This window comes from Tinamus guttatus, unplaced genomic scaffold (assembly GCF_059628265.1).
Source record: "Tinamus guttatus ecotype Peru unplaced genomic scaffold, ASM5962826v1 Tinamus_guttatus_pri_ptg000150l, whole genome shotgun sequence".
Taxonomy (NCBI): domain Eukaryota; kingdom Metazoa; phylum Chordata; class Aves; order Tinamiformes; family Tinamidae; genus Tinamus; species Tinamus guttatus.
This window is the reverse complement of record NW_028288684.1, coordinates 7,878,727-7,902,404: the sequence shown is the minus strand read 5'-3', so window position 1 is coordinate 7,902,404 and position 23,678 is coordinate 7,878,727. Positions and strand designations below refer to the sequence as shown.

At 41.8% G+C, this 23,678-nt stretch overlaps 1 protein-coding gene across 1 annotated transcript in view; it reads right to left on the bottom strand.

The window, feature by feature from the left end:
- Nucleotides 1-23,678, bottom strand: part of ATP8A2 (ATPase phospholipid transporting 8A2) — a 302,037-nt gene that overhangs the window by 80,214 nt on the left and 198,145 nt on the right. Inside the window, exons 28-33 of the mRNA XM_088522215.1 lie at nucleotides 19,776-19,850; nucleotides 16,780-16,902; nucleotides 15,674-15,752; nucleotides 12,362-12,423; nucleotides 11,962-12,018; nucleotides 7,855-7,962 (exon numbers count right to left, since the gene is read on the bottom strand). Of these exons, the coding sequence (XP_088378341.1) occupies nucleotides 7,855-7,962; nucleotides 11,962-12,018; nucleotides 12,362-12,423; nucleotides 15,674-15,752; nucleotides 16,780-16,902; nucleotides 19,776-19,850 (504 nt within the window). The remainder of the gene's footprint in view (nucleotides 1-7,854; nucleotides 7,963-11,961; nucleotides 12,019-12,361; nucleotides 12,424-15,673; nucleotides 15,753-16,779; nucleotides 16,903-19,775; nucleotides 19,851-23,678) is intronic.

The window sequence follows — 23,678 nt, the reverse complement described above, 5'->3', positions numbered from 1 at the left end:
ACACAACTCTCTGGAGGTGTACATGGTTGTCTGCTCAGCACTATTCTTTTAGCAATTTTTTGTTTTGTTTTATTTTGTTTTCCATAGACTCCTACATATGCCTTCCAACAAGGTCACTGGTATAGAAATACCAGCTAAAGCTGTGTACACATGAATGAAAAATGACACTCCAGCAGCCAAACAGGGGCATCTGGATTTCCTCGCAGGCGCTCCTAAAACGTACAACATTTGGATTAAAATCACTGTCTTGACCGTATCCACCCTGATGCAGGATCAGTGCAAGACACCACCAGAGCCACCAGCTGCCGAGTGCAGCGGAAAGCAGCAGGCTGCATCAATCCACCCCACCAAGGTGCGAGGTACCTGGGAGGCTGCTGCACTTCAGAGCTCTCTGCTTTTGAAGCCTGTGCAGCCATGGTAGTGCTAGAACAATGTAATAGACATCATTCCCACTCCATAAGGCTTTTTTTTTGGATCAAGTCTTGACAGAATACTACTGGGAAAAAGAATGAGCTCATGAAATCCATACTGTAGGGAGGAAAGGGAATAAAGGTGTACTGCAAATTGATCTGGAAATACTTTCCCATGTAACATTGCTCGGTTTGTCCCTCACAAAAATGCAATTCAAGGAGCCCAGGAAAGAATGATCAAGCCTGGGGGTTGTGAGGAACAGGCTCAGGAAAAAAATAAACACACCCTTAAAAATGAGTAAATTTAAAAATAAATGTAACATCTATCTCCCGTCCCCCCAAAATGAATAATCCTCTCAACAAAGTCTCATATATCTGCTAGCTGGGTTCTCCTGTGTCCATCTGAAAACAAGGGGTGACTTACGTGTGACCAGAGCACGCTATAAAACCATTGGTTCCAAATCACACAGTCATCTCCTGCCCTCTGGCCTAGATCCCCTCCACGGCTCATGGTATTTTCTAAAGGAGCCAAGACTTTATTGCTGTGAGCTTGAAAGGCTCTTTGGAAACTGCCTCCCGTACACCCTCCTGCTTTGGCTCCTAGAGATTATGGCAAGAGCAGCACACTGAGCCCTCCACTGGCACGTTGTCTCTCCCCATCCTCACAACACTGCCCAAGCTGGGCTGTAGGCTCTGAGTAGGACCAGGATATCACTCTGTGCCTTCACAGTGCCTGGTGAAACCCGGTGCTGCTGTTTCCTCTCTACAACAGAAAGAGGGGAGTGTTAGGCTGGGAACCCAAGTTTTTTGACCATGAAGTCCTCCAAACCCCCTCTGCCTGGCATCCTGTTGTGCCTATGAAGCTTATTTTCAAAACACATCCAAGGCCAAGAGCTTAGCAAGATGCTGAAAAACTGTCTGGTTACTCTCCAGCTGTACTATTTCAAAGAAAGCTTTTTTATTTTTCCCCTTTTTTGGGGGGGGAGGCAAGGGGGAAGTAGGCAGTTGTTTGTTTTCAATAGGGATGTAGATAGATCCTCTCACATGTGACATAAATCCACATTGCAGAGCTCCTTGTTTCACCTAAGTTTCTAATGCAAAATGCAGTAGAAATTGTGTGGTGCGGTAGGGCAATTCATATGGTCCTGTTTTTTCCAAACTAGTCAACATGGCTCTTCTGCAGACATGAACATTAATACACTGCCTCTGGTACAACACAGTAGCTGCTTTGCTGAATTTTTGAGTCAGCTGTTTCTAATTAAGAAAACATTGACTAGGATATCTTCCAAACATCTTCCCACAAACATGCATCAAGACTTTGCCACTTCTAAATATGATGAAAAAAAAAAGGCTTAGGGGAAATTTTGAAGGGTATGAACAATTTCGTACACAAAACTATGAATAATGTTATAGTTTTTGAAGCATAGTCCATTACCCTAGATCTATAATTCTGTCTCGAGTGAAGGAGCTTGTTTCTGCATTCCTGGACACAGTTATCCCCCCACATCCCCGTATCCAGATAATTTGCCAATTACACAGAAGCATAAACGTTTTGTGTATGATGTGTTTTATTTCCATGTAAGCTCCCGACCAGTGCTTAAGCTTGTTCAGGCTAACTGATTTGCGAAACAGACTTTGGCCCGAGCATGTGGCTGGTGTCCAGCCTTGCAACGCTTAAAGAAGAAGGGCTGAGGAGCCAGGCACGCTGCCACACAACGCACGCGTGAGGAGCTGCTCTTGTTGCTCCTCATTTAATACTCTAGCCCAGTAGCCACAACGCTGCAAGAGAGGTATAAAATACCAAAATGAAGGTGAGCATGTGAAGAATTCAAACAAGTTTCAAGGCCAGTTGACTTCTTGCTGTGTGCTGTCAGAATGAATTTTTACACCCATGGCCACTTTTGCGTTCAGAAAATAAGCACATTCTGTTTAATCTACTGATTTAATATTCTGCTATTCTGCTAGAAGTTTAATAAGTTTAAGCAGAAGTTGCTTAAAATATTGATTTTGTTGATCTTAACTTTTTCATCTTCTCGTGTATGCTATAGGACAACACCAGGGACATGAAAAATGACAAACTCATTTCTGAAAGCCACGTGTGGATCATTAAAAACAACATACACACTCCTTCAACAGATGCTTAAAAATATGTGTGTACTTCATTAGTCTAATTTGTCTGTTCAGAGCAACTGTCCAAAACTGCCAAAGAAGTTCCCAAACCACATCAAGTGCTGGAGACCACTGCGCGTAATAACAAAAACAAACAGGAGCAGCAGGCATTAAGGACCTCAGCGTGCAGGCAGACGTCGGATTGCTGACTAACAGCCGAAGGACGAATTGCCACAGAGCAAAACACTGACACCACAATATAATGTGCAACCGCCTGTACACAAACAAACCACAATCTGAATGGCCAATTTTCTAACTAGCACCAAACACGGTCAAAATGTGAGAAGCCAAATGAACAACAACTGAGAAGAAAAAAAAAAATCAAGAACCTCAAATGTAGAGAAAAGACTAGGAAAAAAAATCCTGGAAAACAGGAAGATATACACTAAGCTGTCAGTATTTAAGTAAAGATTCAAAAGAGCAGTAAGGTGAAACCTATTTATTATGTTGCAATAATGAATATCATCTTGCCTCCCTTTTTTTTTTTTTTTTTTTGTTTTGGGTTGGTTTGAGGCCTTCCCATGCAGGTTTCTCACAGACTTTGTCAAGAACGGTGCCAACAAGACTTAAGAGTTTTTCAGACTTGAGGCCAGCTACTGTCCTGGCCATAAAATCAGAGTACATCACACTCTCCAGAATACACATTTTCCCCTCCTCACAAAGGCTAAGCAACTAATATCTGAGGGGAGAATGTAAAGAGGATGGGACCAAAATCTTTTCTGTGGTGGTCAGTGCCAGGACAAGGGGTAATGGGTACAAGTTGAAATACAGGAAGTTCCATCTCCATGTGAGGAAGAACTTTCCTGTGAGGATGCCAGAGCCCTGGAATGGGCTTCCCAGAGAAGTTATGGAGTCTCCTTCTCTGGAGATCTTCCAAACCCGCCTGGATGCCACCCTGTGCCACGTGCTCTAGGTGTCCCTGCTGGAGCCAGGGGTTGGACTAGATGATCTCTAGAGGTGCCTTCCAACCTCAGCCATTCTGGGAATCTGTGAAATAACCAAGCAAGAATCTGGCCATTTGGCTGAGAAGGTGATACTCTGTGGGCAGCATTAGGAGACAAAGAGAAAGGCTGACACTATGTAAACAAAAGAGTGGTCTTTTCCTTCAGCCATTTCCACTGTGCCCAAGTGGAGCTGATGATACAACAATTATTTGGACTGTGGTTTTGATGAATCTCCTCAGCTGCAGCCATACAAAGGTAACTTCAAAGTGCAATTCCAGCTTCAATGCATCCAGCCGTGAGGAGGCTGGAAGGCCTCAGATGTGAAAGGCATTACTAATGCTGGTCTGAGATCACAATAATGTGATCTCAATTCAAAATGATTTCTAAATCCCAGTTCTGAGATATGCCTACATACATCACATAGGAAAAAAAAAAAAAAAGGTAACTTGCACTTTGGACTAACCAAAATGTATGACCCTTTCAGATTAAAATTCCACTCTTTTCACCTCCTGTCCTTAAGTTGAAAGAGTAAGACCAAATCAAATCTCCTTAAAGCATTTTATTAATGAGAAGAACAAGCATCATTTTCTTGTCATTCCCTTGTTAATGGTCATATTAAAAAAGGGAAACAGACTGCAGAAATCACAGCTCTGTAGTGGATGCTTCAGAGAGGAGAGAGGAACCCCTTACCCTCCCACCCTAAAATACTGGAGTCCCAGCACTGTAACTTGGGGGTGGGAACGAAAGATATCTGTTCTTCTCGATCTCAGATAATACTTGGATTAAGACTCAAAGCTTTTCTATATCTTTCATATATCATCTCTCCTTTTGTACACCTGCACTTATGCTTTCATACATAGGTATCGATGTATGCAAGTGTGGGCACATACCCACACAGATTTTCAGTCTGCACTGTGTGATATTTTTTCCATAAACCCAAAGGATGTGTGATATTTTTTCCATAAACCCAAAGGATGCTGCAATTCCTATGAAGAAATCCACGTGAGAAAAGAATGGTCAGCACTTCCCACACGCCACTGAATTGCTCCTTCAGGGCATCATATCCTCCTCCCCCAAGCAAGCAGGCAAAACCCCCCAGGGCTGTGTGAGGGCAGGACTCTGGCTAATGTGGTGGCCAACAAAACATCACCTCAGCACCATCATTAGCTGCAGCCCCCACGAGTTCAGAAAAAGGATAACTACAAAGGCATTTATGTTCTTAGGGCAGCACCTTTCTGCACCAACTCTTCACTAATGAGTATTAAGCCACATAGCATATTGTACAAAACATTGTAGTTGTGGAACTCCTTGTTTAAAACCAGTCAGCTCCCACAGAAGCCTCCAAGGCAAGGCAAGAAACAGGCACCGGCTTTTCTCAGTGTCACTGTTCCTTGCATATCCACAAGGAAAAGGAAAAGGAAAAGGAAAAGGAAAAGGAAAAGGAAAAGGAAAAGGAAAGGCAAAGAAAAGAAAAGAAAATAGAAGAGCAATATTTAAAACAGCCAGGACTACCAGATGACTTCCTGGGTCTTCATTATTGCAACTGGAACTGTTAAAGGAAAACGTCTTGAATGTATGTCTTAAAGATCCCCCCAAACGACCAGAAAGTTTATTTCCAAAGTGTCAGAGTCAGACAACTGAAACACCTCTATTAAGCTGTATTGACATTTTTATGGCAACTTTGTCTTATTATGTCACACGTGCTCTATTATGATTACAGGTGGAAATAAAAGAAATACGTTGTCTCTTCAGCAGCTGAGAAAATCTAAATTGCTTCGTTTTTCCCTGAAGTGAGGAAAAACAGTATTATTTTTCCTGTAAGAATGCTCTACATGCAATAAAAAAAAGTGAAAATGTTTTAGTAATAATAAACCCCAGCAGAAACAATGCATCTTTTCACATACTTAAAACTCATTGAGGCTCCATGCTGGTATTTGATGGATGGATGGAATAAAACATTTTGCCTGTCATGTGCCCTCCACTTATGGCACAAAGTCCTTGTTGGCATAGGTGGTAGATGAGTATTACAGTTAAAAATTGTCATATTTCCCTCTTACATGTTACTTGACAGAGTATAAGCGTCTATTTAAATAAACACATTAACAAGATACTTAAAAACAAAGCAAAAGTAAACTCTTCATGCTTTCTTTTTGCTTTTAATATATCTTGATTATTTGCAAATGCAGAAAGGAAGGCAGCAGGAGCAAAGCTTAATTCTGGGAAGAAGGGAAGCAATTCATTTTGCACACTGGAGCCTAGTGTGGTCCCAGGTCATTTCTCCATGCACTGGTGTTATGACAGCAACAGATCACTCAGGATGACTCTTTGCACAGAGACATGTTCTAAGCAAGTTCCCTTTACTGCAGGGGATTTCCTTGATGTTACAAATGGACAAAGAAACCAAAGTCCACTTTTGCACTTTTTCTATTTCTGTCAAAAAATACAAGAAAGCTGTGATACAGTGTTCGCATTCGTGGTTATTTTTACACTGAAGGCCACACAATATATTGCTTCTGATTCCCTATTCTCCAAAATATCTTTCTGGAATTAAGAACAACTTTTAATGTCTTTGGGTGCCAATTACTGATCCAGGGACAGAGTTCTGCAAGTACTGGACTGCATTTAACAATGCCACTCAATCACCCAATGCAAACACTGTATTCTTGATGAAAATAATCTAAGGTCTTTAGCTCAGCATTAGTATCTACTAATATCACTTCTCAAGTCATTGTGTTAGAAAAACAGAGCATAAAAAGCTTAAGTGGAAGAACACATTTAGAAGGTATTCAGGCAAAAACAAAATGTTATTAACACCCAGGTATTGTTCTGAGACCTGTGCTTTATGTTGGAGCAAATGTTGACCACAAACATGCTAAGAATTTTCTTGCAGTTGCCACTGAGAAAGAAAAGGGAGAGGCTTCTGAATAATACTGCGAATTCAAAGATAAAGCACACAGCTTGGCCCTTCTCCGCTGAAGGAGCAGCTCATCCTACCACTCCTGTATTAGAGGGGCAGCACATTAACAGCAGCACTACGGGCTGCTGTGGAGGGAAAGCAGTTGGTGGCTCTGCACGAGGCTCAGTCGGATTTCAGCTGGGTTTAGGGAAGCAGGAATTGGAGGTGCTGATGCAGTGTGTGCTGCGAAACACAAAAGACCCCATGAAATACTATCAGAGGAGCTGGGTTTCATCTCTGCCAGTCATTGACTTGCTGATCCCAGCCTGTCAGCTGTCACTCTTTGCTGTGAAGAGCTGTCCATGACAATCTGCTATAACCTCCATCATCCCCAGCGCTGTAGCGCAAGGTTATAAAATATGTATTAGGCCACAAAAATAACAGAACGATGCCAGACTGTTATTGTTGAGTACAACAACCTGAGTGTAATCCCAAAAATCTCTAATTGAGTCCCTAACACTTGGCTTTTTTATGTTATTATTTTCTGGTAGACAAAGATGTCATTTTATGAGTTCAATATGCTTGGGTTCTTTGTTTAAAATATTAAATTGTTTTTCTTCTTTCTATAGAACAAATATCTTTGCAGCTTTAGAGACCACTCTAAACTTTCTACAAAGCCCCCTTTTTGGTCATTTTGACAGCCGTTCTGCTTGTTAGCTTGTTGCTAACATTTTGCCATATATTTACTAAGCCCTTCATTGTTCCTGGGAGCCTCCTATTTTAAATACGCACGAGGCTCTTGAGTGATTTTGACAGGCTCGTGATTCAATCTGCTCACCACGGGCTGAAATAATGACACCGAAGGGAAAAATTTCACCACCTGGAACTCAGCTGACACCGAAGGAACAATTCCAACGCTCCACCAGTATCGTAAAGGGACCAGTAACATATCAACTTCCCTTCCACTTCTGACCGTCTCAAGTTCTTCTCAAGTATATTCTGGTTCATTTTAAATGAAGGCAGGAACAAAGGAATAACACAAAACCGCAATATATAGAAGAAAAAGCCCATGATTAAGGAAAAAAATAAACAAAAGAAACCAATACAAAACCAAAATTCGTGCCCGGCATTTTGTTAAACTTAGGAAGTCTTACTAGGAAAGCATTAATTAAAGAGTCAATCTCATTATCGACCAAATCAACCGAGTATTGCCATACAGGGCATATAACAAGTCTTCAAAAAAGAAAGAAAAAAAAGGAGCCCTTCTAATGGGAAGTTAAGGGAATGCGAGATTTTTTGTTTTTAATGTCAAAGTGATGCAGGAGCCCTCGTGACGGTTGCGTTTCCCCTCCAGGCGTGTTCTGTGCGTTTGCGACGCAGCACTGCCGGGCCCTGCGCGGAGCAGGCCGCCCCGAAGCCCGGCGGCCGTACCCACCTGCCCCAGCATGTCCGGTGCGATGGGGAACACGGACCAGATGGCGGAGTAGACGCCGAAGAAGAGCAGCCAGAGCAGCATGCTTCCCCACACGGCCAGGTGGCTGAACTGCCGGCGAGGGGAGAGAGAGGGAGAGTCAGCGGCCTTCGCGATGCACTTACCGCACAGATACTGCTCTGGGCAGGTCGCGGCCAGCCTCACTCAGGCCTGGCTACTGCACTTGGGCTTAGGCCAGTAGCACAGGTTGTTTAAACAGCAGAAAAGCTCTGCTCTTTAATCCTGGCCTCCTGACAGGGCAGACAGATAGGCTTCTCAGCCAATCTGTCTTACCCAGAGCTCCCAAAACTCATCAGATTTTCCTCAGAACTCTGCCCGTGCTCATTGCGCTCCTGGTTCCCATTTTACACACACCAGGTTCAACACATACATCAAGGCGGAGTTTTTCAAAGGCACGGGTTAAAGTTCAGGCCAACAAATCCTTTATGCCGGAGTGGACACGTATAGGCCATGTGCTCCTCTCTCATACCTGTCGCTGAGGAAAATTCAGTGCTGTGCAATACACCACCCTTCTGCCATCAGCATCTCCTGATTAACTTTCCTTTCTGATTTTTTTTTCTTAAATTTTCTAAGTGATTTACACATATGCAAGGCAATTTATGTCTTTGCTGGTTCTTTTAGTTGTAGACTCCCCAGGAGTTAATGAAAGTAGTATCAAAATGGGCAAGAACACCTCAAGCAAAGAGATTGTTCCTTTCAGCTGCATTAAGGAAAGTCAGCTTGTCTACACACACAAAATATTTTTCTACTCAAAATGTTTAAGCTGTTTTACTTTCACATTGCAGTGAATGGAATCAGTAATTTCAGTTGTAACAAGCAGCTGAGCTCACTATTGGCTCTAACCTTTTGGTGGCTGGCAACTCCCATTGCTGATGACTTTGGCTCCAATTCAGAGAAGTACCTGAATAAATCTTAATTACTAATTACAGATGAATTTAGAAACATAGCAAAGAATTTGTGCATTTGTTCCTGTGGCGGATATAGCACCATTTAGTTCTCACCTTTACACTTTTTATTTGCTGACTTTTCTTTTTTGGTTTTAGATATTATGTCCGAAAAGCACAGAAGTGTCTAATTGTGTGTGTTTACTATGTTCTGCCTGCTGCAAGTTAGACACAAACTTCTGGAAGGGTAAGATTGCTCCCTCTCTAGAAGCAGCTGAGTGTATTTATAGCAAGGAGATCAGTCCTGAGCACAGGCAGTGGTGGGGAGGTGGGGAAAAATACATTAAAAGAGAGAGGAGTCTGCAGTACCAGTGCAGACTGGCAGGTATGAGTGAGCAGCTGGAGGCTGGGTTACAGTAGAAGCATTCATATAGCAAAACTTCAGAGGCGAAGGGAAGAGCACTGTCCCAGGCACTCTCAGAAAGCTGGAATTTTGTTCAGTGCTGAACACTGCTGGACTAATAAGCGAGACAGTTATGCCCCTTCGTGGAAAAGCACAGTGGGCAGGAAGGGCTTCAAACTTTGCTATTGAATTTGTTTCACCCAGGAAAAGGGCTGTTTTTCTTTTCCTTTCTTCCTTCCTTCCTTCCTTCCTTCCATCTATCCATCCAATTTAAATGTGCATAAAACTAAGAGCTGGATAAAGACTCTTAATTTTTTTTTCTTGCAGTATTTTGAGGTGGAGGAGATTCTTTTAGTCTGCTTATTGATCTAGAAAAGCAAACAAAAACAAACAACCCCCTCAAAATGCTCATGCCAAGATTCTGGCTGGGAAAATGCTCTGCCAAAGTGTAAAGTTGTGCTCAGCTCCCCCCAGAAAACAAGGGGGGAGGCTCTTGAGTTCTTCAGCTCTTGCCCTTTCTGACTCAAAGATTTTGCTCTTTTTATATTTTCCTAGCTTCTTATGATGGCCCTAGTCATGTCCCTTTACACATGCCATGCTTGTCCTTGCCTGCATGAACTCTCTCCCATTAGAAGAGCCTCTGCTTTCCTTGTCCTGCTTGAAATCGTAGCTTAACCACTCACTCAACCAAGCTGTGCACTGTGGATTCTCCACTAAAATATCTGTCATTCACTCCTGGAAAACTCATGTGCAAAGCAGGAGACTTTCAGAATGTTAAATCAATGACAGGCAAAAAATAATATCAAGGCTCTCATACATAAAAGCTGGGCACACTGCATGGCCATCCCTTGTGTCCTCTTTATCTAAAATAGCTCATAAGATATGGCAAGGCAATGAAGCAAGCTGCAAGCATTTTGGAAAAAGCTTCCTGCAGTGCTCCACATAAGCAATATGCAAGAGGAAGCTGCTCTGCACAGCTCCAATGTGCAGATTTTGTTATGCCTCATGTTATCACCTACCAAAGCCATTCTTTCCACACTACCTTCTGGATATACTAGGCTCTCACCCCTTTCAGGCTGCTTTATTTATTTAAAGTTTTCAGTTAAACCCATCACGTTCTCCCAAGTGGCAAAGTGTCCTTCTCGCTGTTAAGAACAAATTGCATGTAACCAATCCACTTGATGATGGAAAAGGGGCTTAACTCAATGTTGTACATTTAATACTCTTCAAGTAACCTAAAGATTGTGTGTTGATCCACCCACAGCTGAAACAATAATTGTAACCAACATCAGATTCCAAGATGAAGTGAGTCATTGGCCCTAGTAATGGGACAGGAATTAGAAAAAGATTTATTCTAAACACAAAGATTTTCTGTGCATAACAATACTTTATCCACAGAATTCCAGTGTTAGACAACACTAGGATATACAAAACCTATGGTAATATGGTACCTTTTCAAATAAATTTAGAAAAAAAAAAAGGGTGAAGGGGGGAGGTCATAACTACCCCTAAATGACTGAAAAGGCTAACTTTTCAGAGAAGGAGAGTGAGTGGGAAGCATCATATTAATAACTGAGTAACAGAATCTAAAGAGACTTGCATGCCTCTATGGCAGATCTTTGGTATATCCTGCTCTAGTGCACGGGGAATTCATTTGCTTTTAAATATTTTTTCATTTTAAAGTGCTGGTACTCAACATAAAACTTATGTGTAAGTAACAGCAAAAAAAAAAAAAAAGATTTTATTTTCAGATGCGAGACTGAGGCAGCAAATATTAGCATCTCTCAGTAAATAAATAATCCATACAGATAGTGTTTCATCTTTAAAATTCAGAACAGACACCAGCTCATTAATCTTAAGAATTCCTCTGTGAGGAACGAAATGAAATATATGACAAGTAATAGAAGCAATGAGGTTACAAGATTTGGCCAAGCTTGTCCAGGAAACCAGTGGAATGATATGGGACTCCTCAACAGACTGGTTTGAGGACAGAGTGTCATAACATGCCATGAAAATGAGATGTCAGCGAGGCGTCTCGGAGGTGTGAAGAAGCAGCCTCCACCAAAATCAAGGGGTCAGTGTTTTTGGAGGGGCTGGAGGAAAAAAAGGGGCAACGTGCTCAAGAGTCACCAAGGCAGGGAGGCTGCAGTAGAGTCTGACATCTAACAACGCAGCATCCACTCACTGCAGGCAAGTGACTCAAAGCCGGGACTCCATGACGGTTTGACTAACATCTTTTACTTAGTTGGTTGTCAAAGTTTCCATGCAAAGGTCTCACCGAATGTCAAGCCAGCTTTTCACTAGGTTTAAAAGAGCTCTTCCAAGACCAGTTGGTTATTTGTGGGCAGTCACCTTGCATTCAGTATTGCATTAACTACTTTCAAAGCAGCTACAGAGTAAGATGTTGCTCTTGTGCTCTTTACTCAAGTGAGTATACCAGCATGTTGATTTGATACTGGGTTTCCTCCTATCGATGGCATTATATTGAGGGTAGCCATTCTTAAATTTGAATAGTTGCCAAAATACTTCTAAGCTTTTCCTCTTTCTGCTTCAGAGAGGCTGCCCTTTTTGTCATTTATGTCATATCATTTAATTATTGTTCGTTCTCCTCTCCCACCCTGCACCTACAGAACTTAACAGTTATTCCTTCAAAGGGAGATGCAATTAAAACACCGCATCCCCAAACGATACTCCTTTTCTATACCAATATTCACTGGGGAGAAAGATATGCTGTTAAATTAAAAGATATTCAGCAGTACTTACTCTAGTCCATGCAGTTGTTTCCAAGCCGGCCTTCAAACAAACAGTAACTACAACATACTGCAAGGAGAAAAAGAAAACAACAGTGACTTCAGAGATAGCACCCTGAAACCCATGCCCAGCCTCCTCCCTCCACCTAAAGAAGTGTCATTTAGGCACCAGCCCAGCCCTGGGGCCCTGGCAGGGAGGGGTGGGAGAAAGGGCAGAGCAGAAGATACTGGTGTTGTACACTGGCAAAAAGGAAACAAGAAAGAAAGGGTAAAATACTATGCATACAACATGGATCTGATTGTGATTTCACTTCTACACTGATACACATCTTTCTGAGAGCATTAAAAAAAAAAAACAAAATGTCAAACAGTTCTACCACCCAAAGATTACTGGGTTACAAAAGCAAACTTACAGTGTAAACTATATTTCCAACAAATAAATAGTCAATTCCCTGGCCATTTGTGAATACTGCATCTGAAAGAAAGAAAAATGATCATGTTTGATACAGAGTTTATCAACAGAACAGATGGGATAACAAGGTAGAGATTTTTGGAAGACAAACAACTGGTCCCAACTTTGAGTTTGTACTATGTCTAAGAGCGCTGTTAAAAGCAACGAGCTATTGGCAACACAGAGGCTGTGCTGAGCGAGGCTTTTGGCACTGGATGTCCTGATACAGCTCGTGCACGGAGTTTCTTTTTTAGCAGACGGGGAAAGGCCTGCTAGGCACTAACATATAAATCATCTGCAAGAGGCGACTTCTTCTGTGCCTATCTGCTCCGAACCACTCATGGACATCTCCAAAACACTCCAGGATTTGCTGTTCCTAGGAAGTAAATCCATAAAACAGCAGCTGGGTTGTAGCGAAACAGAGCTGAGTTAAAAGAAGGCCACGGCAGATTAATCATAAAGGACACATAACGTCTAAAGTATCTTTCTTGATGCTAATGCATTAGCTGAGCAGCATTCAGGCTTCCAAAGACCCTTCCTTTAAGTGAAGTGTGCAGAAGGGTAAGTACACATTAATCTATCATCCCAACGTGCCAACCTTGGCAATACGTCAGACGTCTGAGCGGTCGCTGCTGAACAAGCCCGGACCTCACGACAGCTCTCTCGACAGCCCGCCAGCGCCAACCCAACTGCGCGCCGCAGCTTTCAAGCACTCCTTGGGCTTGATCAGCCGTGCTGTTTCCACAAGTTTTAAGACAACTGCTAGACAAATACACGAACAGCGAGGATAAAAAAGACTTAAGATAAAACCTTGGCCTTGGTCCTAAGCACACATTGCCCGGTACAGTGTTTCTGCTATGAGCAAGCCACTCTGGTAGACTTGCAAAGCTGGACCTGACATTGTCAAACTGGAGCCAGTTCCTACAAAACAGGTCCCAGGATGGGCGACAAAGTCTATAGTGTCTAATAGCTGTCTGTGGGAGCCTGAACTCCACAGTAAAGACACTGTCCAACATACAGGTAAAAAAGACTATAAAATTAGTCCATGCAGTTACCCCAAGCTGCTTGTTATGATTTGCTGCTATGATTGCATCACAGGATTGTCACTGAAGAACTGACAGACACAGAATATTCACCAGCAGTTGCCAGACCTGTATCTGCACTATCGTTTTTGTTTTCAAGTCTGACTATTGCAAAACAGCAGCAGCCATAAACAGTGCAACAGGACCTAAATCCTGAGCCAGCTGAACTGAGAACTAGTCTGATTTTCAGGCTCTGACATCTCCGTTAGGCCACTTCTTCCCCTGGTATTTTGTGGCCTCTGCCATTTACCACATCATTCCCAAATAATGCTGCACCAGTCGCTTTGCTCCCCTGCCCATAGCATCAATGAATAAGGTGAAAAGCTCTACAGAATCAGGCCTTGCATGTCCAGTGAATCCTGCTGACATCACAAGTCTCAGCTTATAAAGGAAGAGGCATAGCTAAATACATATGACTTTTGATGGATCTAAAGGTCAGAATAACCTTTCCTAATAACTCTACCAATATGCTGCTTTAGTACAACGTCATGGGGTGCGTTCCAGTAATCAAGTAATTTTTCAGTGTAAGCCTCAGATTTTTAAAGTTACATTTTAATGCAGTGGCTTAATGCACTTTCTGCAATAATTTCCATGACCTTGCACTTTGGGAGGCCAATGGTCCTGGCAAGAACCGTATTTCTGTTAGTGAGAACAGCAGGATGTCCTGTGAACATTCACTTCCAAAACTATACAAGTGCCTATTCATTGAATACATGCACTTCCCTTCCTAAGGAACTACAGAGGTTAAAAAACATCCCAGGGTGAATGACATGTTTTTGTCTGTGGCACTGAAAATCCTTTTGCACTTGGAAATACAAAGAACCTTGGAAAAATTCAGTATTCCTTTCTATCTGGAAAGCAAACCAAGCTACCTATTCAAATGATCTCAGAAAGGTAGTTATGGCTACAGTGGGTGACTCTTACCATTTCATCAGTGAAATTAAGAGTGCATAATTTATTGAAGAATTAGTTAGAAAAACATTTATGGAACACTAAAGCAAAACAGTATTTTTTTCTTTTACCATAACCACTACAGACCTCAGTCTAAAACAGCTGAAGCAGAATTTAAAGAAAAGCTACTCAAGACTAACATTTTCCATTAAAACTGAAATAGAACAACTCCTCGTCCCCAGAAAAAAAAGAGTCCAACGAACCAAAAAGCCCTCCCTGCAAACCCGAGCAAACAGCTCAGAGCCCACGCAGGGGGAAAGGGAGGTTCCCTTCTCCTGGTTCGCTCTATCACACAGCGTGTGAAGCTGGGGACATGGTATTGATGTTTTGCTCAGCCAGGTAGAGGGGAACATGAGCCTGCCTCCCACATACTTATCTTCACCATCATGGTGCTTTGATGTGAGCATCCATCCTTCCCTCCTTTTCCTTCCTTTCCCACCCTCCCAAATCCATCGTGGAGCTGAGAAAGTTTTGTTGAAATGATTATATTCTTGGAAAGAGTTTCAGTTTTGATGAATTTGCCTTTTTAGCTAAACAGTCTTCCTTCCCCCTGCCCCTTAAAATTCCCAATCTGACCAAGTCCCATTTCTTGCCCAGTAAAATCCAAAAGGTTTCCAAGGATTTCTCTTACCCATAACACTATACTGGGATTTACTGTCCCCTGCACATAGTTACGTTACCTTCCACAGAAAGCGAGCCGTAATGAACTCAGTTTGTACAAATAAAATCCTGTTTTCCTAATAGCGCAATCTGCTCTGCTTCCATTCCAACCAATTCGGCTTTCAACAAACTTCAAAAGCAGGGAAAGCTGTCTACTTTATGCTACTTTTTAGAGCATGCCATCATTATGTGGGAAAGATCCAACAAGATATAAAGCAAACTGTTGTAACACAGATACTGTAAGAACCACTGTAAAAACATTATACAATAAAAATTAGAGATTTTAACACATTGCAGAAAAAAATATAGGCTTTGGATAGAACATCACTCACTATTCAAATAATTTGCAGCTTTGCCAGAAGTCTTCAGTATTAAAGTCACTAGACGAACAAAAATTATTTTAAATAAGTGTAAATTCTGAAAGTCACTACATAACTAGCCAAGTTCAGCAGCTATAACCTATCGGCCTGTCTGTCATCATGATTTTCTTGGAACTTGTCATGACCTCCAGCTCTGCAAACACATTGGCTCTACTCTGACTGACCACCGGTGGCTGACGTAGGAAATAATGAAGCAGTTACCATGCTCCAGCACTTTCAGTGGAAACCAGAAGAGAATGATGGAATGGATCAGGGCATTGATGCAGTGACCCCAGAAAACCTGAGGGAAAACAAACCGAGAAGTCAGTAACGTCCAAAACTCTTGACCTCTTTCTAACTCCCAACAAGCGCTTCATTGTGTAGCTCAGAGTCAGACATAATGTTTTTCCCAAAGTGAAATACCTTAGCTTCCTCAAGATGTATTTCCTCCTACAATTTCGGCTCTCTCACAAGAAAAAACTAGCTCAATTGCACAGTTTTATTTTAACAAGTTAAAATATAATGGGCAAGCATACTTGCAATTTAAGATCTTTATCAGAATATAGCAAACAGATGGAGTCACCTTTCTTTAATTACCTCAAAGAAGGATTTAAAAAGACTAATTTATTACCATGAAATGCTCTATTTTCTTTTAATGGAGAAATACTTTCTATGTTCTGCAATTTTAAACTTATAGATAATGCAGTTTTGCACAAGCCAGAGCTTTGCATAATCTATGATTTCCTCCTCCTTCCTCTCTAATCAAAGCAATCTTGTAGCTTCTTATTTCTGTGCCTTTTATGGAAAGAACGGAGCCCCAAGTGCTGGCATTTTCTGCCATTTAAAGACTGAAATGAAATAAAATGTGATCTTAAAAACTGAAGGGCAAAATAATCCAATTCAATTTTTTTTTCCTAAAAGAACCACAGAAATAGTAAGCCTAATTGTGAAAAGGTCCTCAAGGAGAGAGGGTTATGACAGCTTCTGGATTAAATAAAATCCTGGGAGATTATCTAGCTCCTTTCAAAATGGAAAGTTGAGAATTGAAAATTCATATTCAGTTACAAATCTTATTGTGAATCAAAGTTAATGGGTATTTCAATACCAGTTCAAGCCATACCTGGCAATGTTCATTTATAAACAATTATTTTTTTAAATATAAACCCTTCGAGAAGAATGGCAGATAGAACAATCCTGACCTCAATGGCATTATCCTAGCGCAAAGCAGGAGTAACAGTGAGAAATAAGAACTTTTGAGACAGAAAAAGACCTAGAATGTAAAAAAAAGGCTGGTATTTACTGTTAAAGAAATAGATACTTTCCCTTACCCTTGTGTTGAACCCATCTGCATTTTGAGTAATTTTGTATAGCTGTGGAAATCTAAGCATGCTATCTTGAGTACACGATCGTTCAAAAATTCCCAGAGTAAAGGGTGGCAACGCTGTGAAAATCTGCAAAGAAAGCAAATGCTAATTAAAAGCAGCTATTAGTTTTAAGTGGATTTCAGATAATGTTTCAGTCCTGAGACAACAGCAAAATTCCCAGAGACTTCAGTGAAGACATATTACCAACTTGTGTGTTATTTGACATAATTTTTCCAACATCCAAACAAGTCCAAACATGAATCTCAGCAATTCATAACTCTCAATATTGACTTAAGGACAAAGAGGCATGAAAACGAAATCCTGCTCCTAACCAATTAGCTTCAACACCAGCAGTTACGCATCAGTAGGTCTTGATGAACAAGCTAATCTAGCCAGGGCAAAGCCCAGACCGCGAAAGACAACACGCACATACCAGAAAAAGCCTTGTAGGGTTGGTTCAAATATAGCTGCTATTGTAGCCATAATTAAATATGTAATGTGCTTAACTAAAGCTAAGTTTACAGACAAAGCAAATATGGAAATGACATTAAAAAGACCTACTGAAAAACAAAGGCCATTCTGTCTCGTCACTTTGGGGATTCTCCAGCCAGGCATGAACCTGCAGGCACAAAGTGACCACAGCGAAGGGGCTGTGCTCCAGCTGGCACTCGGATGGCCAAGCTTCGGAAGGCTGCCAGCAGAGGCAGCAGGATGCCCTGCCCGAAGCACAGTACATGAGCCTCTGCCGAGTCCCACTTCGCTGTTCCGAAGTGTTTCCAGGATCTGTGGCAGCTCATTTGAAGCTGGCGTGGGCATCCCCGCTGGTCCCAGCCTGCAGGCACGGCGTGCAGCAACAGCAGCGCGCGTGGCTGACTGCTAACCTCCCGCCACTTCCTCTGCAGTCAGGGCTTGTACTGGAAAAATCATTCCTAATTCTTTTTTTTTTTTTTTTTTTTTTTTTTTTTTGGAACAGTTTGAGAAGCTTTCAGCCAGCAGCTTCGAATTAAGACCTGTTTTTAACTTGTGTATCTTTTTTGCAGAAGTTGGGCCATGACTCCAAGCAGCAACAAGTTAGCAGCTGAAGAATATATGCTGAAGAGTATACGTTCAGCAGTGCAGAGGACTAGACACTAATGGGAAACAATAGTTACAACCCTTGGTCCAACTAGGAATATTCTTCACTTGTTCATGAAGCGATTTACCTGATTATTAAAAAGGCAGCAGTCTTGTGTGGGAGCAGAAGAAAAGCAGACTAAAAGACAACTAGTCCAATATATTCCAAAAAGAATGTATGTTCTCTTATGGCCTTGAGATGCTTTCACAGAAATGTGAGGGTTCCCATGCATCTTGCAGCATTCACATTTTCATTTGAAGTAAATCTTCTACCGTTTTGATTATGAAGGTAAACCTCCAGTGCAAACCAGTGCAGACGCAGGAGTTCCAGTGCTGCCAAGTTTTCCTACACTCAGCATTTTAATGAGACTACTCATGAACTAAAGGCTAATCAGCATGGGAGAGAATGGCAGAACTGAACCCACATAAAAACCTAACTCCTTCAAGTTATGGAAGTCCCGAATATCCTACCAGAAACTTGATTCTTCAGGATTCTATGGGACCAGTTCTAATTTTGGAAAGTACTGACCTTATAAAATAAGGGTTAATTTCTACTTCACAGATTCTAAAAGACAAGTCTCATCCATGAGCTTTATGCAGGGTAGGTAGGTCCATCAAATCAGGTTTAAAGATATTAGATGCAAATATCTGAACCTGAGTGACAGAGACTGCGTAACAGTCAGGAAATGAGGGTGAAAAGAATCAAGGGAGTGGAAAATCCCTGAATTAATATCTTTCACAAAGAATATAAAATTCTAGGGACTGTGAGGGTTTGTGTCATCATTTTTAAGATTAGAAGAAATGTGACAGAAGTTAAATGTTTCCATTAATGCTACTGAGTGATAGAGATAATTTGCTGTCTTCTGTGTTTTCATACATTTGGAATGAGTCTGCTTAAAGAAAAAAAATTAAATTTTCTCCCTCCAAAGAAAAATGCAAAGGATTTTTCTTCATACAGACAAAGTGTCCTAATGGCTTATAAATCCAGATACCAGGTCAGTTATCAGTAGCAACATTACAAAGATAACAGTGTATTGAAAAGACCAGCTAAGGTCTACGGTATGCAGTGAAGCACAGCCCCAGACATCCTCCAAGCTGGCACTGATTAACACAGCTGCATGGCACAGAGTGGCACCACGCAAAGCACAGCTGAAACCTGAGCACAGTCCTGGGCTAAAACATCCTGCTCTCAGTTCGGGTGACGGCGGCTGGTGACACCGTGACGCTGCTTCAAGTTCTGGCACTGCTTAGCATGGAGGCAACCCCAAGTGTCTCTGCTACAGTTCCCTGAGCAGATGTTTGTTACAGAGTCAGAGAAGAGAAGAAAGCTTTAGTATTTATTAATTGTCTAGAAAAAAATGCTTCCAGATGCTTTTCAAAGGACTCAAAATCATTTGGCTTGTAAAGTACTACCAAAAAAAAATCATTCACTGTTAAAACTTGATACATATTTTGAGCATGAACAATCAGCAACTGACGAATGGCTGATTCATCACACTGATGAATTGCTGGGTCAATTTCAGCACCTGAAAGGTATTTTTGAAGATTAAGTCTAAAGAACTAAAGCTACAGAACTGTCTAAAAACTACAGAAATTTATCAAGATATATTAGGAGAAACAAATATATTTTTGAGGCACTTTCCCAATGTCTTATTTATTTTTGAAAATAAAAAAAAAAACAGTTCAAAGACTTTTTCCATAACCCAGGCTGGACTGAAATGGCATTTTATAAATGGGTTCACCTTTTCTGACACACATCCAGATAGTTGCCTATGAGAAATGGCACAGACACAACAAAATGACATACAGGTTCTGAATACTATTGAACCACAATATGCAGCACTTACCACATTATACAGACCAATGCACCATCGCTCAAATAAGATCTGCCCAGAAAATCCATTAACGAAAGCAAACCAAAGCTGAAACAAACAAAGACAAGTTACATGAAGACTTAATTCAGTATTGCACTTAATTTTTCCATTTGCAGTAGAGGAGAATGATGTGGAACACAGACCACCATATGGAGACAGCTGCTTGTCATGCTCTAGAAATAATTATCAGCAGTGCCAGGCAGTTATTCTCTTTTAAAGTCTTACATTTTAAATATTGCCAGAGTACTGCTTATTTAAATTAAAATACTGAGGTGATGAAGTAATTTGCTGTATTTGCACCATTACTCTAAAAAAAAAAAACAACAAATGGCCTCAAACAATTTCAAAAGTCTTATTGCTGGCAAATTAATGTGCTTGAAGCCAGAAGCTAACCTAGTTTCCATCACAGTTGGCAAAGGCTAGAATTTTCAAGGCAAGCACATTCTCATGGATGCTCTGTTTGACTCGTGTCCTATTTTACAGTCCCCTAATTACAGCGGTACCGACTATCAACTACATAATTATATAACAACTTTATTATCTGAATGACATAACTATAATTACTGAATATTAAACACTGTCCAGAGAGACTGAGGAACCTCCATCCTTTCCCGAGTTTTGAAAACCCGGCTGGACAAGCCCTGAGCAGCCCAGCGGGAGCTCAGGGCTGACCCAGCTCCGCGCAGGAGGCTGGATCAGGCGGCCCTCACGTTCCCGCTGTGCTGGGATCCCGGGAGCTGCCTGTATATGGTGCACGGTACCACTGTGCCATGCTCTACTAGGTAAACTCCACCCAGAACTTCCTTGGGCAGAGTCTGTTTTTTATCCCCACTATGTTCTTAAGGGATCTTTTTGAGATAAGAATGGCTCTGCTAGGTCAGAACCTAGGTCAGAAGTTTCTTTCTCAGTCAGTGGGCTCCGAAAGAGGCTCCGTAAAGGGTATAGGAAAGAGGGGAAAGAATTATCTTTTTTTTTTTTTCCAAGTAAATTGGAAACTGAAAGGATTAGCAATTCAAAGATTTCCTGAAACAGGCCACGTTTCAACCAATACATCAAATAGACAACACAGAACTTCTATGAATTCGTGACCTTTTTTGAATTAATTTATACTTTGGGCAATACCCCATGGCAATTAGCTCCAAATTGCAATTCAACATTGTACGGGGGGAGAAAAAGAATGTTTCCCCTCACTCTCAAAAAATAAAACAGCCACCCCCTTCCCTCCGATTCTAATGTTTTGGCATTGCTTTTACTTTACAGTTAGTGAAACAGATATCACCTGGCCCGCTCCCTGATCCCACCCAGAACACAACAGAATAACTAGGAAAGAGTACAAGAAAAAAGAACAAGGCTGCATGAAGTCCTGCAGCTGTTTTCATGGGTAGAATATCTAAACAGATCAGCAAGGAACAAGGGCAACTTAAGGGAAGATCCAAATAGTTACAAGACTGACAAAAATAACATTAATAATAGAGAGTAGCTGGTCTGTCACTGGGTAAGGAAGGAAATTTGGAGGCTATAGACGTGGTTGGTCTATGGAATTCCCTGACAAGGATGCTGAGGATTCAAACAGCAGTTTGAAAATATCGTGGAAGAAAAGCTGGAGACCCAAAGAGTAATTCCAGAGAGCTACCATGGCTCACAGGAGGTTGGAGACCAGCTTAGCTGAACCTTTCTTCTGTCCATCTACACCTGCTCTTAAATCTACTATATCAGCATGCTCATTAAAACTCTCACTGTTTAGTTAGAGACGCAACAGTGATACGGAACTCAGTTTATTTGCTTATAAATATGGCTTGCACAGTAGGCTATTTAGACTACAACATTTTTTTTCAACTTTTGGCTGATCTTTTCTAGTGGGAAGAATTTGTTCACTTCACCTTATATGATTCTGAGGTTCATGCTCTTCTGCACCTGCTGCCCTGCTTCCAGCCTGTAGTTTAACTGTCCTCATAACTCTACTCAAGTGCCAGTAACATCACTCAATTTTTATTCAGCTGAAATGCGTCATCCTGTATAAACTCTGCAAATTTCCCTGGTTCCTAGTAAACCTAAATTCATCTTTCCTTCATGTTTTTTCAATTAAGCATGAATTTAATCAAATAAGCGGGGTTAAATGCTCTTCCCTTCAGTTCTGTTGAAAAAGAAAAGGGACAAGAGAAAACTACATTCTATTTCCTAAGCCTTTGTCTACCACATCAACATTTTGCGCACTCAATAATCTCCAAACCTCACCCTTAGGTCCCAATTAATGGCCCAAAGCAGTACACTACCCTGCCTCACTCTCACACTTTAAGCATGTTCCAACCAAATTCCTTAAATAAAACATACTGGTACATACTAAGGAAACTGAGGTCCCAGAATGGAAAGCACAACTGATTTGGCCATTTCAGGTAAGGAACTTGAGAGCTTCTTTTAGGAGGAGGTAGAGACACGTAGCCATGATGGCAATTAAGCATTTGTCATCTCCTGGCTTCTTGAAGTCCACCACAGCCATGGAAGAGGGCAGCAATCCTAGAAAACAACCTAGGAGCTTCTCTGTCTAGCTGCAAATTTCATCCTCCGTGTGAGACCACAGCACCTCCCTAGGGCTCTTCTCAGTGTCCTACAGGTATATTCTCCTTATTTCAAGGCTAAGATTACCTGGGCAAGAGCTAGCACTCAGAAACTTAAAACATTCTGCTATTTAAAAATACATATTTGGACTAGATTTTCTTTTGCTGTTATCCATGCATATAAAAGTTAGAGGTGAACATAGTGCAAATGCTGACACAAGTCTGCTTGGAAGCAGGGGACAAAACCTGGTGTGGTTCTGAGGCACTAAGAAAGGTTACAGTTCTGCTTGGCTTTTCCCAGAGATTCCCATTATCAAACGCCACTCAAGAGGAAGAATTTGTTGAGCACTTCCTTAATATCTTAATACCAAGAGCAACAATCCAGGAAGGCTGCACAAAGTAAACAAACACATTTATTTTGCATTTAACACAGGCCATAAATTGTCACGCTTAGTTTAAGCCTCAGTTGTTTGTGGAGAGCGCACGTTATTATTTGAGGTCAGTGAGGCAAAAACAAAAAGAAAAAAGCCTCCCCTTGAGTTTGTCCTGTTAAGGAGAGGCACTAAATGCACATGAAGCTGCAGCAGCCGGGGCTGGGCCCGGCGGGGGAGCCGGGGGAGCCCTTGCCAAGTCTGCCGGGCCTGCCAAGCTCCAGGGGTTTGCCGGGCTCCGCTGCCGCGTCGCTCGGAACCGACGCACCCAGCGTTATTAAACTGCTTTCCTGGGCTGGAAAAAAGGAAACCTTCTTTTCGCTTTAACTATTACCTGGCTGCCAAAAAGCTGGAATAGCTTATTTGTAACTCAGCTGCAGGACATGTCTTTTCTCCGAAGGAACACAGGCGGTCCAATTTAAACATGAAGTAGTTCAGACCTAGGGCTGACTCCCGCGCTGGCACATTCCTCCCCTTCCACATAGCTGATATTGCGAAGGCCTGACATCAGTAGCTATCTATGGCACACTGCGAAAGCTCAACATGTTTGCAAACTGAAAAACAGCCCGTGCTTCCTGCCTTGAAGCGTGGTAGCGTTTTTTAAATCGGAAACCCCACTACAGCCGGAGTCGGTGCCAGACGCCCTGTGACACTTCAGCACTAGAGAGAGGGAAAAACAGAACAAAAACCAGAACAAAACCACCCAGCACAGGCTGCTGCCTCCTTCCAGAGGTCAGCAGCAGCAAGCAGATGCTAATACTTGCTTAGTATCAACTGGCTTGGGCTGCAGGCAAACGGAGGATCTGGAGGTAAAACAGCCTCACGCTGACATTACGCAGGACCATGCAGCCCATCCACCTGATTGAAGTGTATTTTGAGAAGAGAGCAAG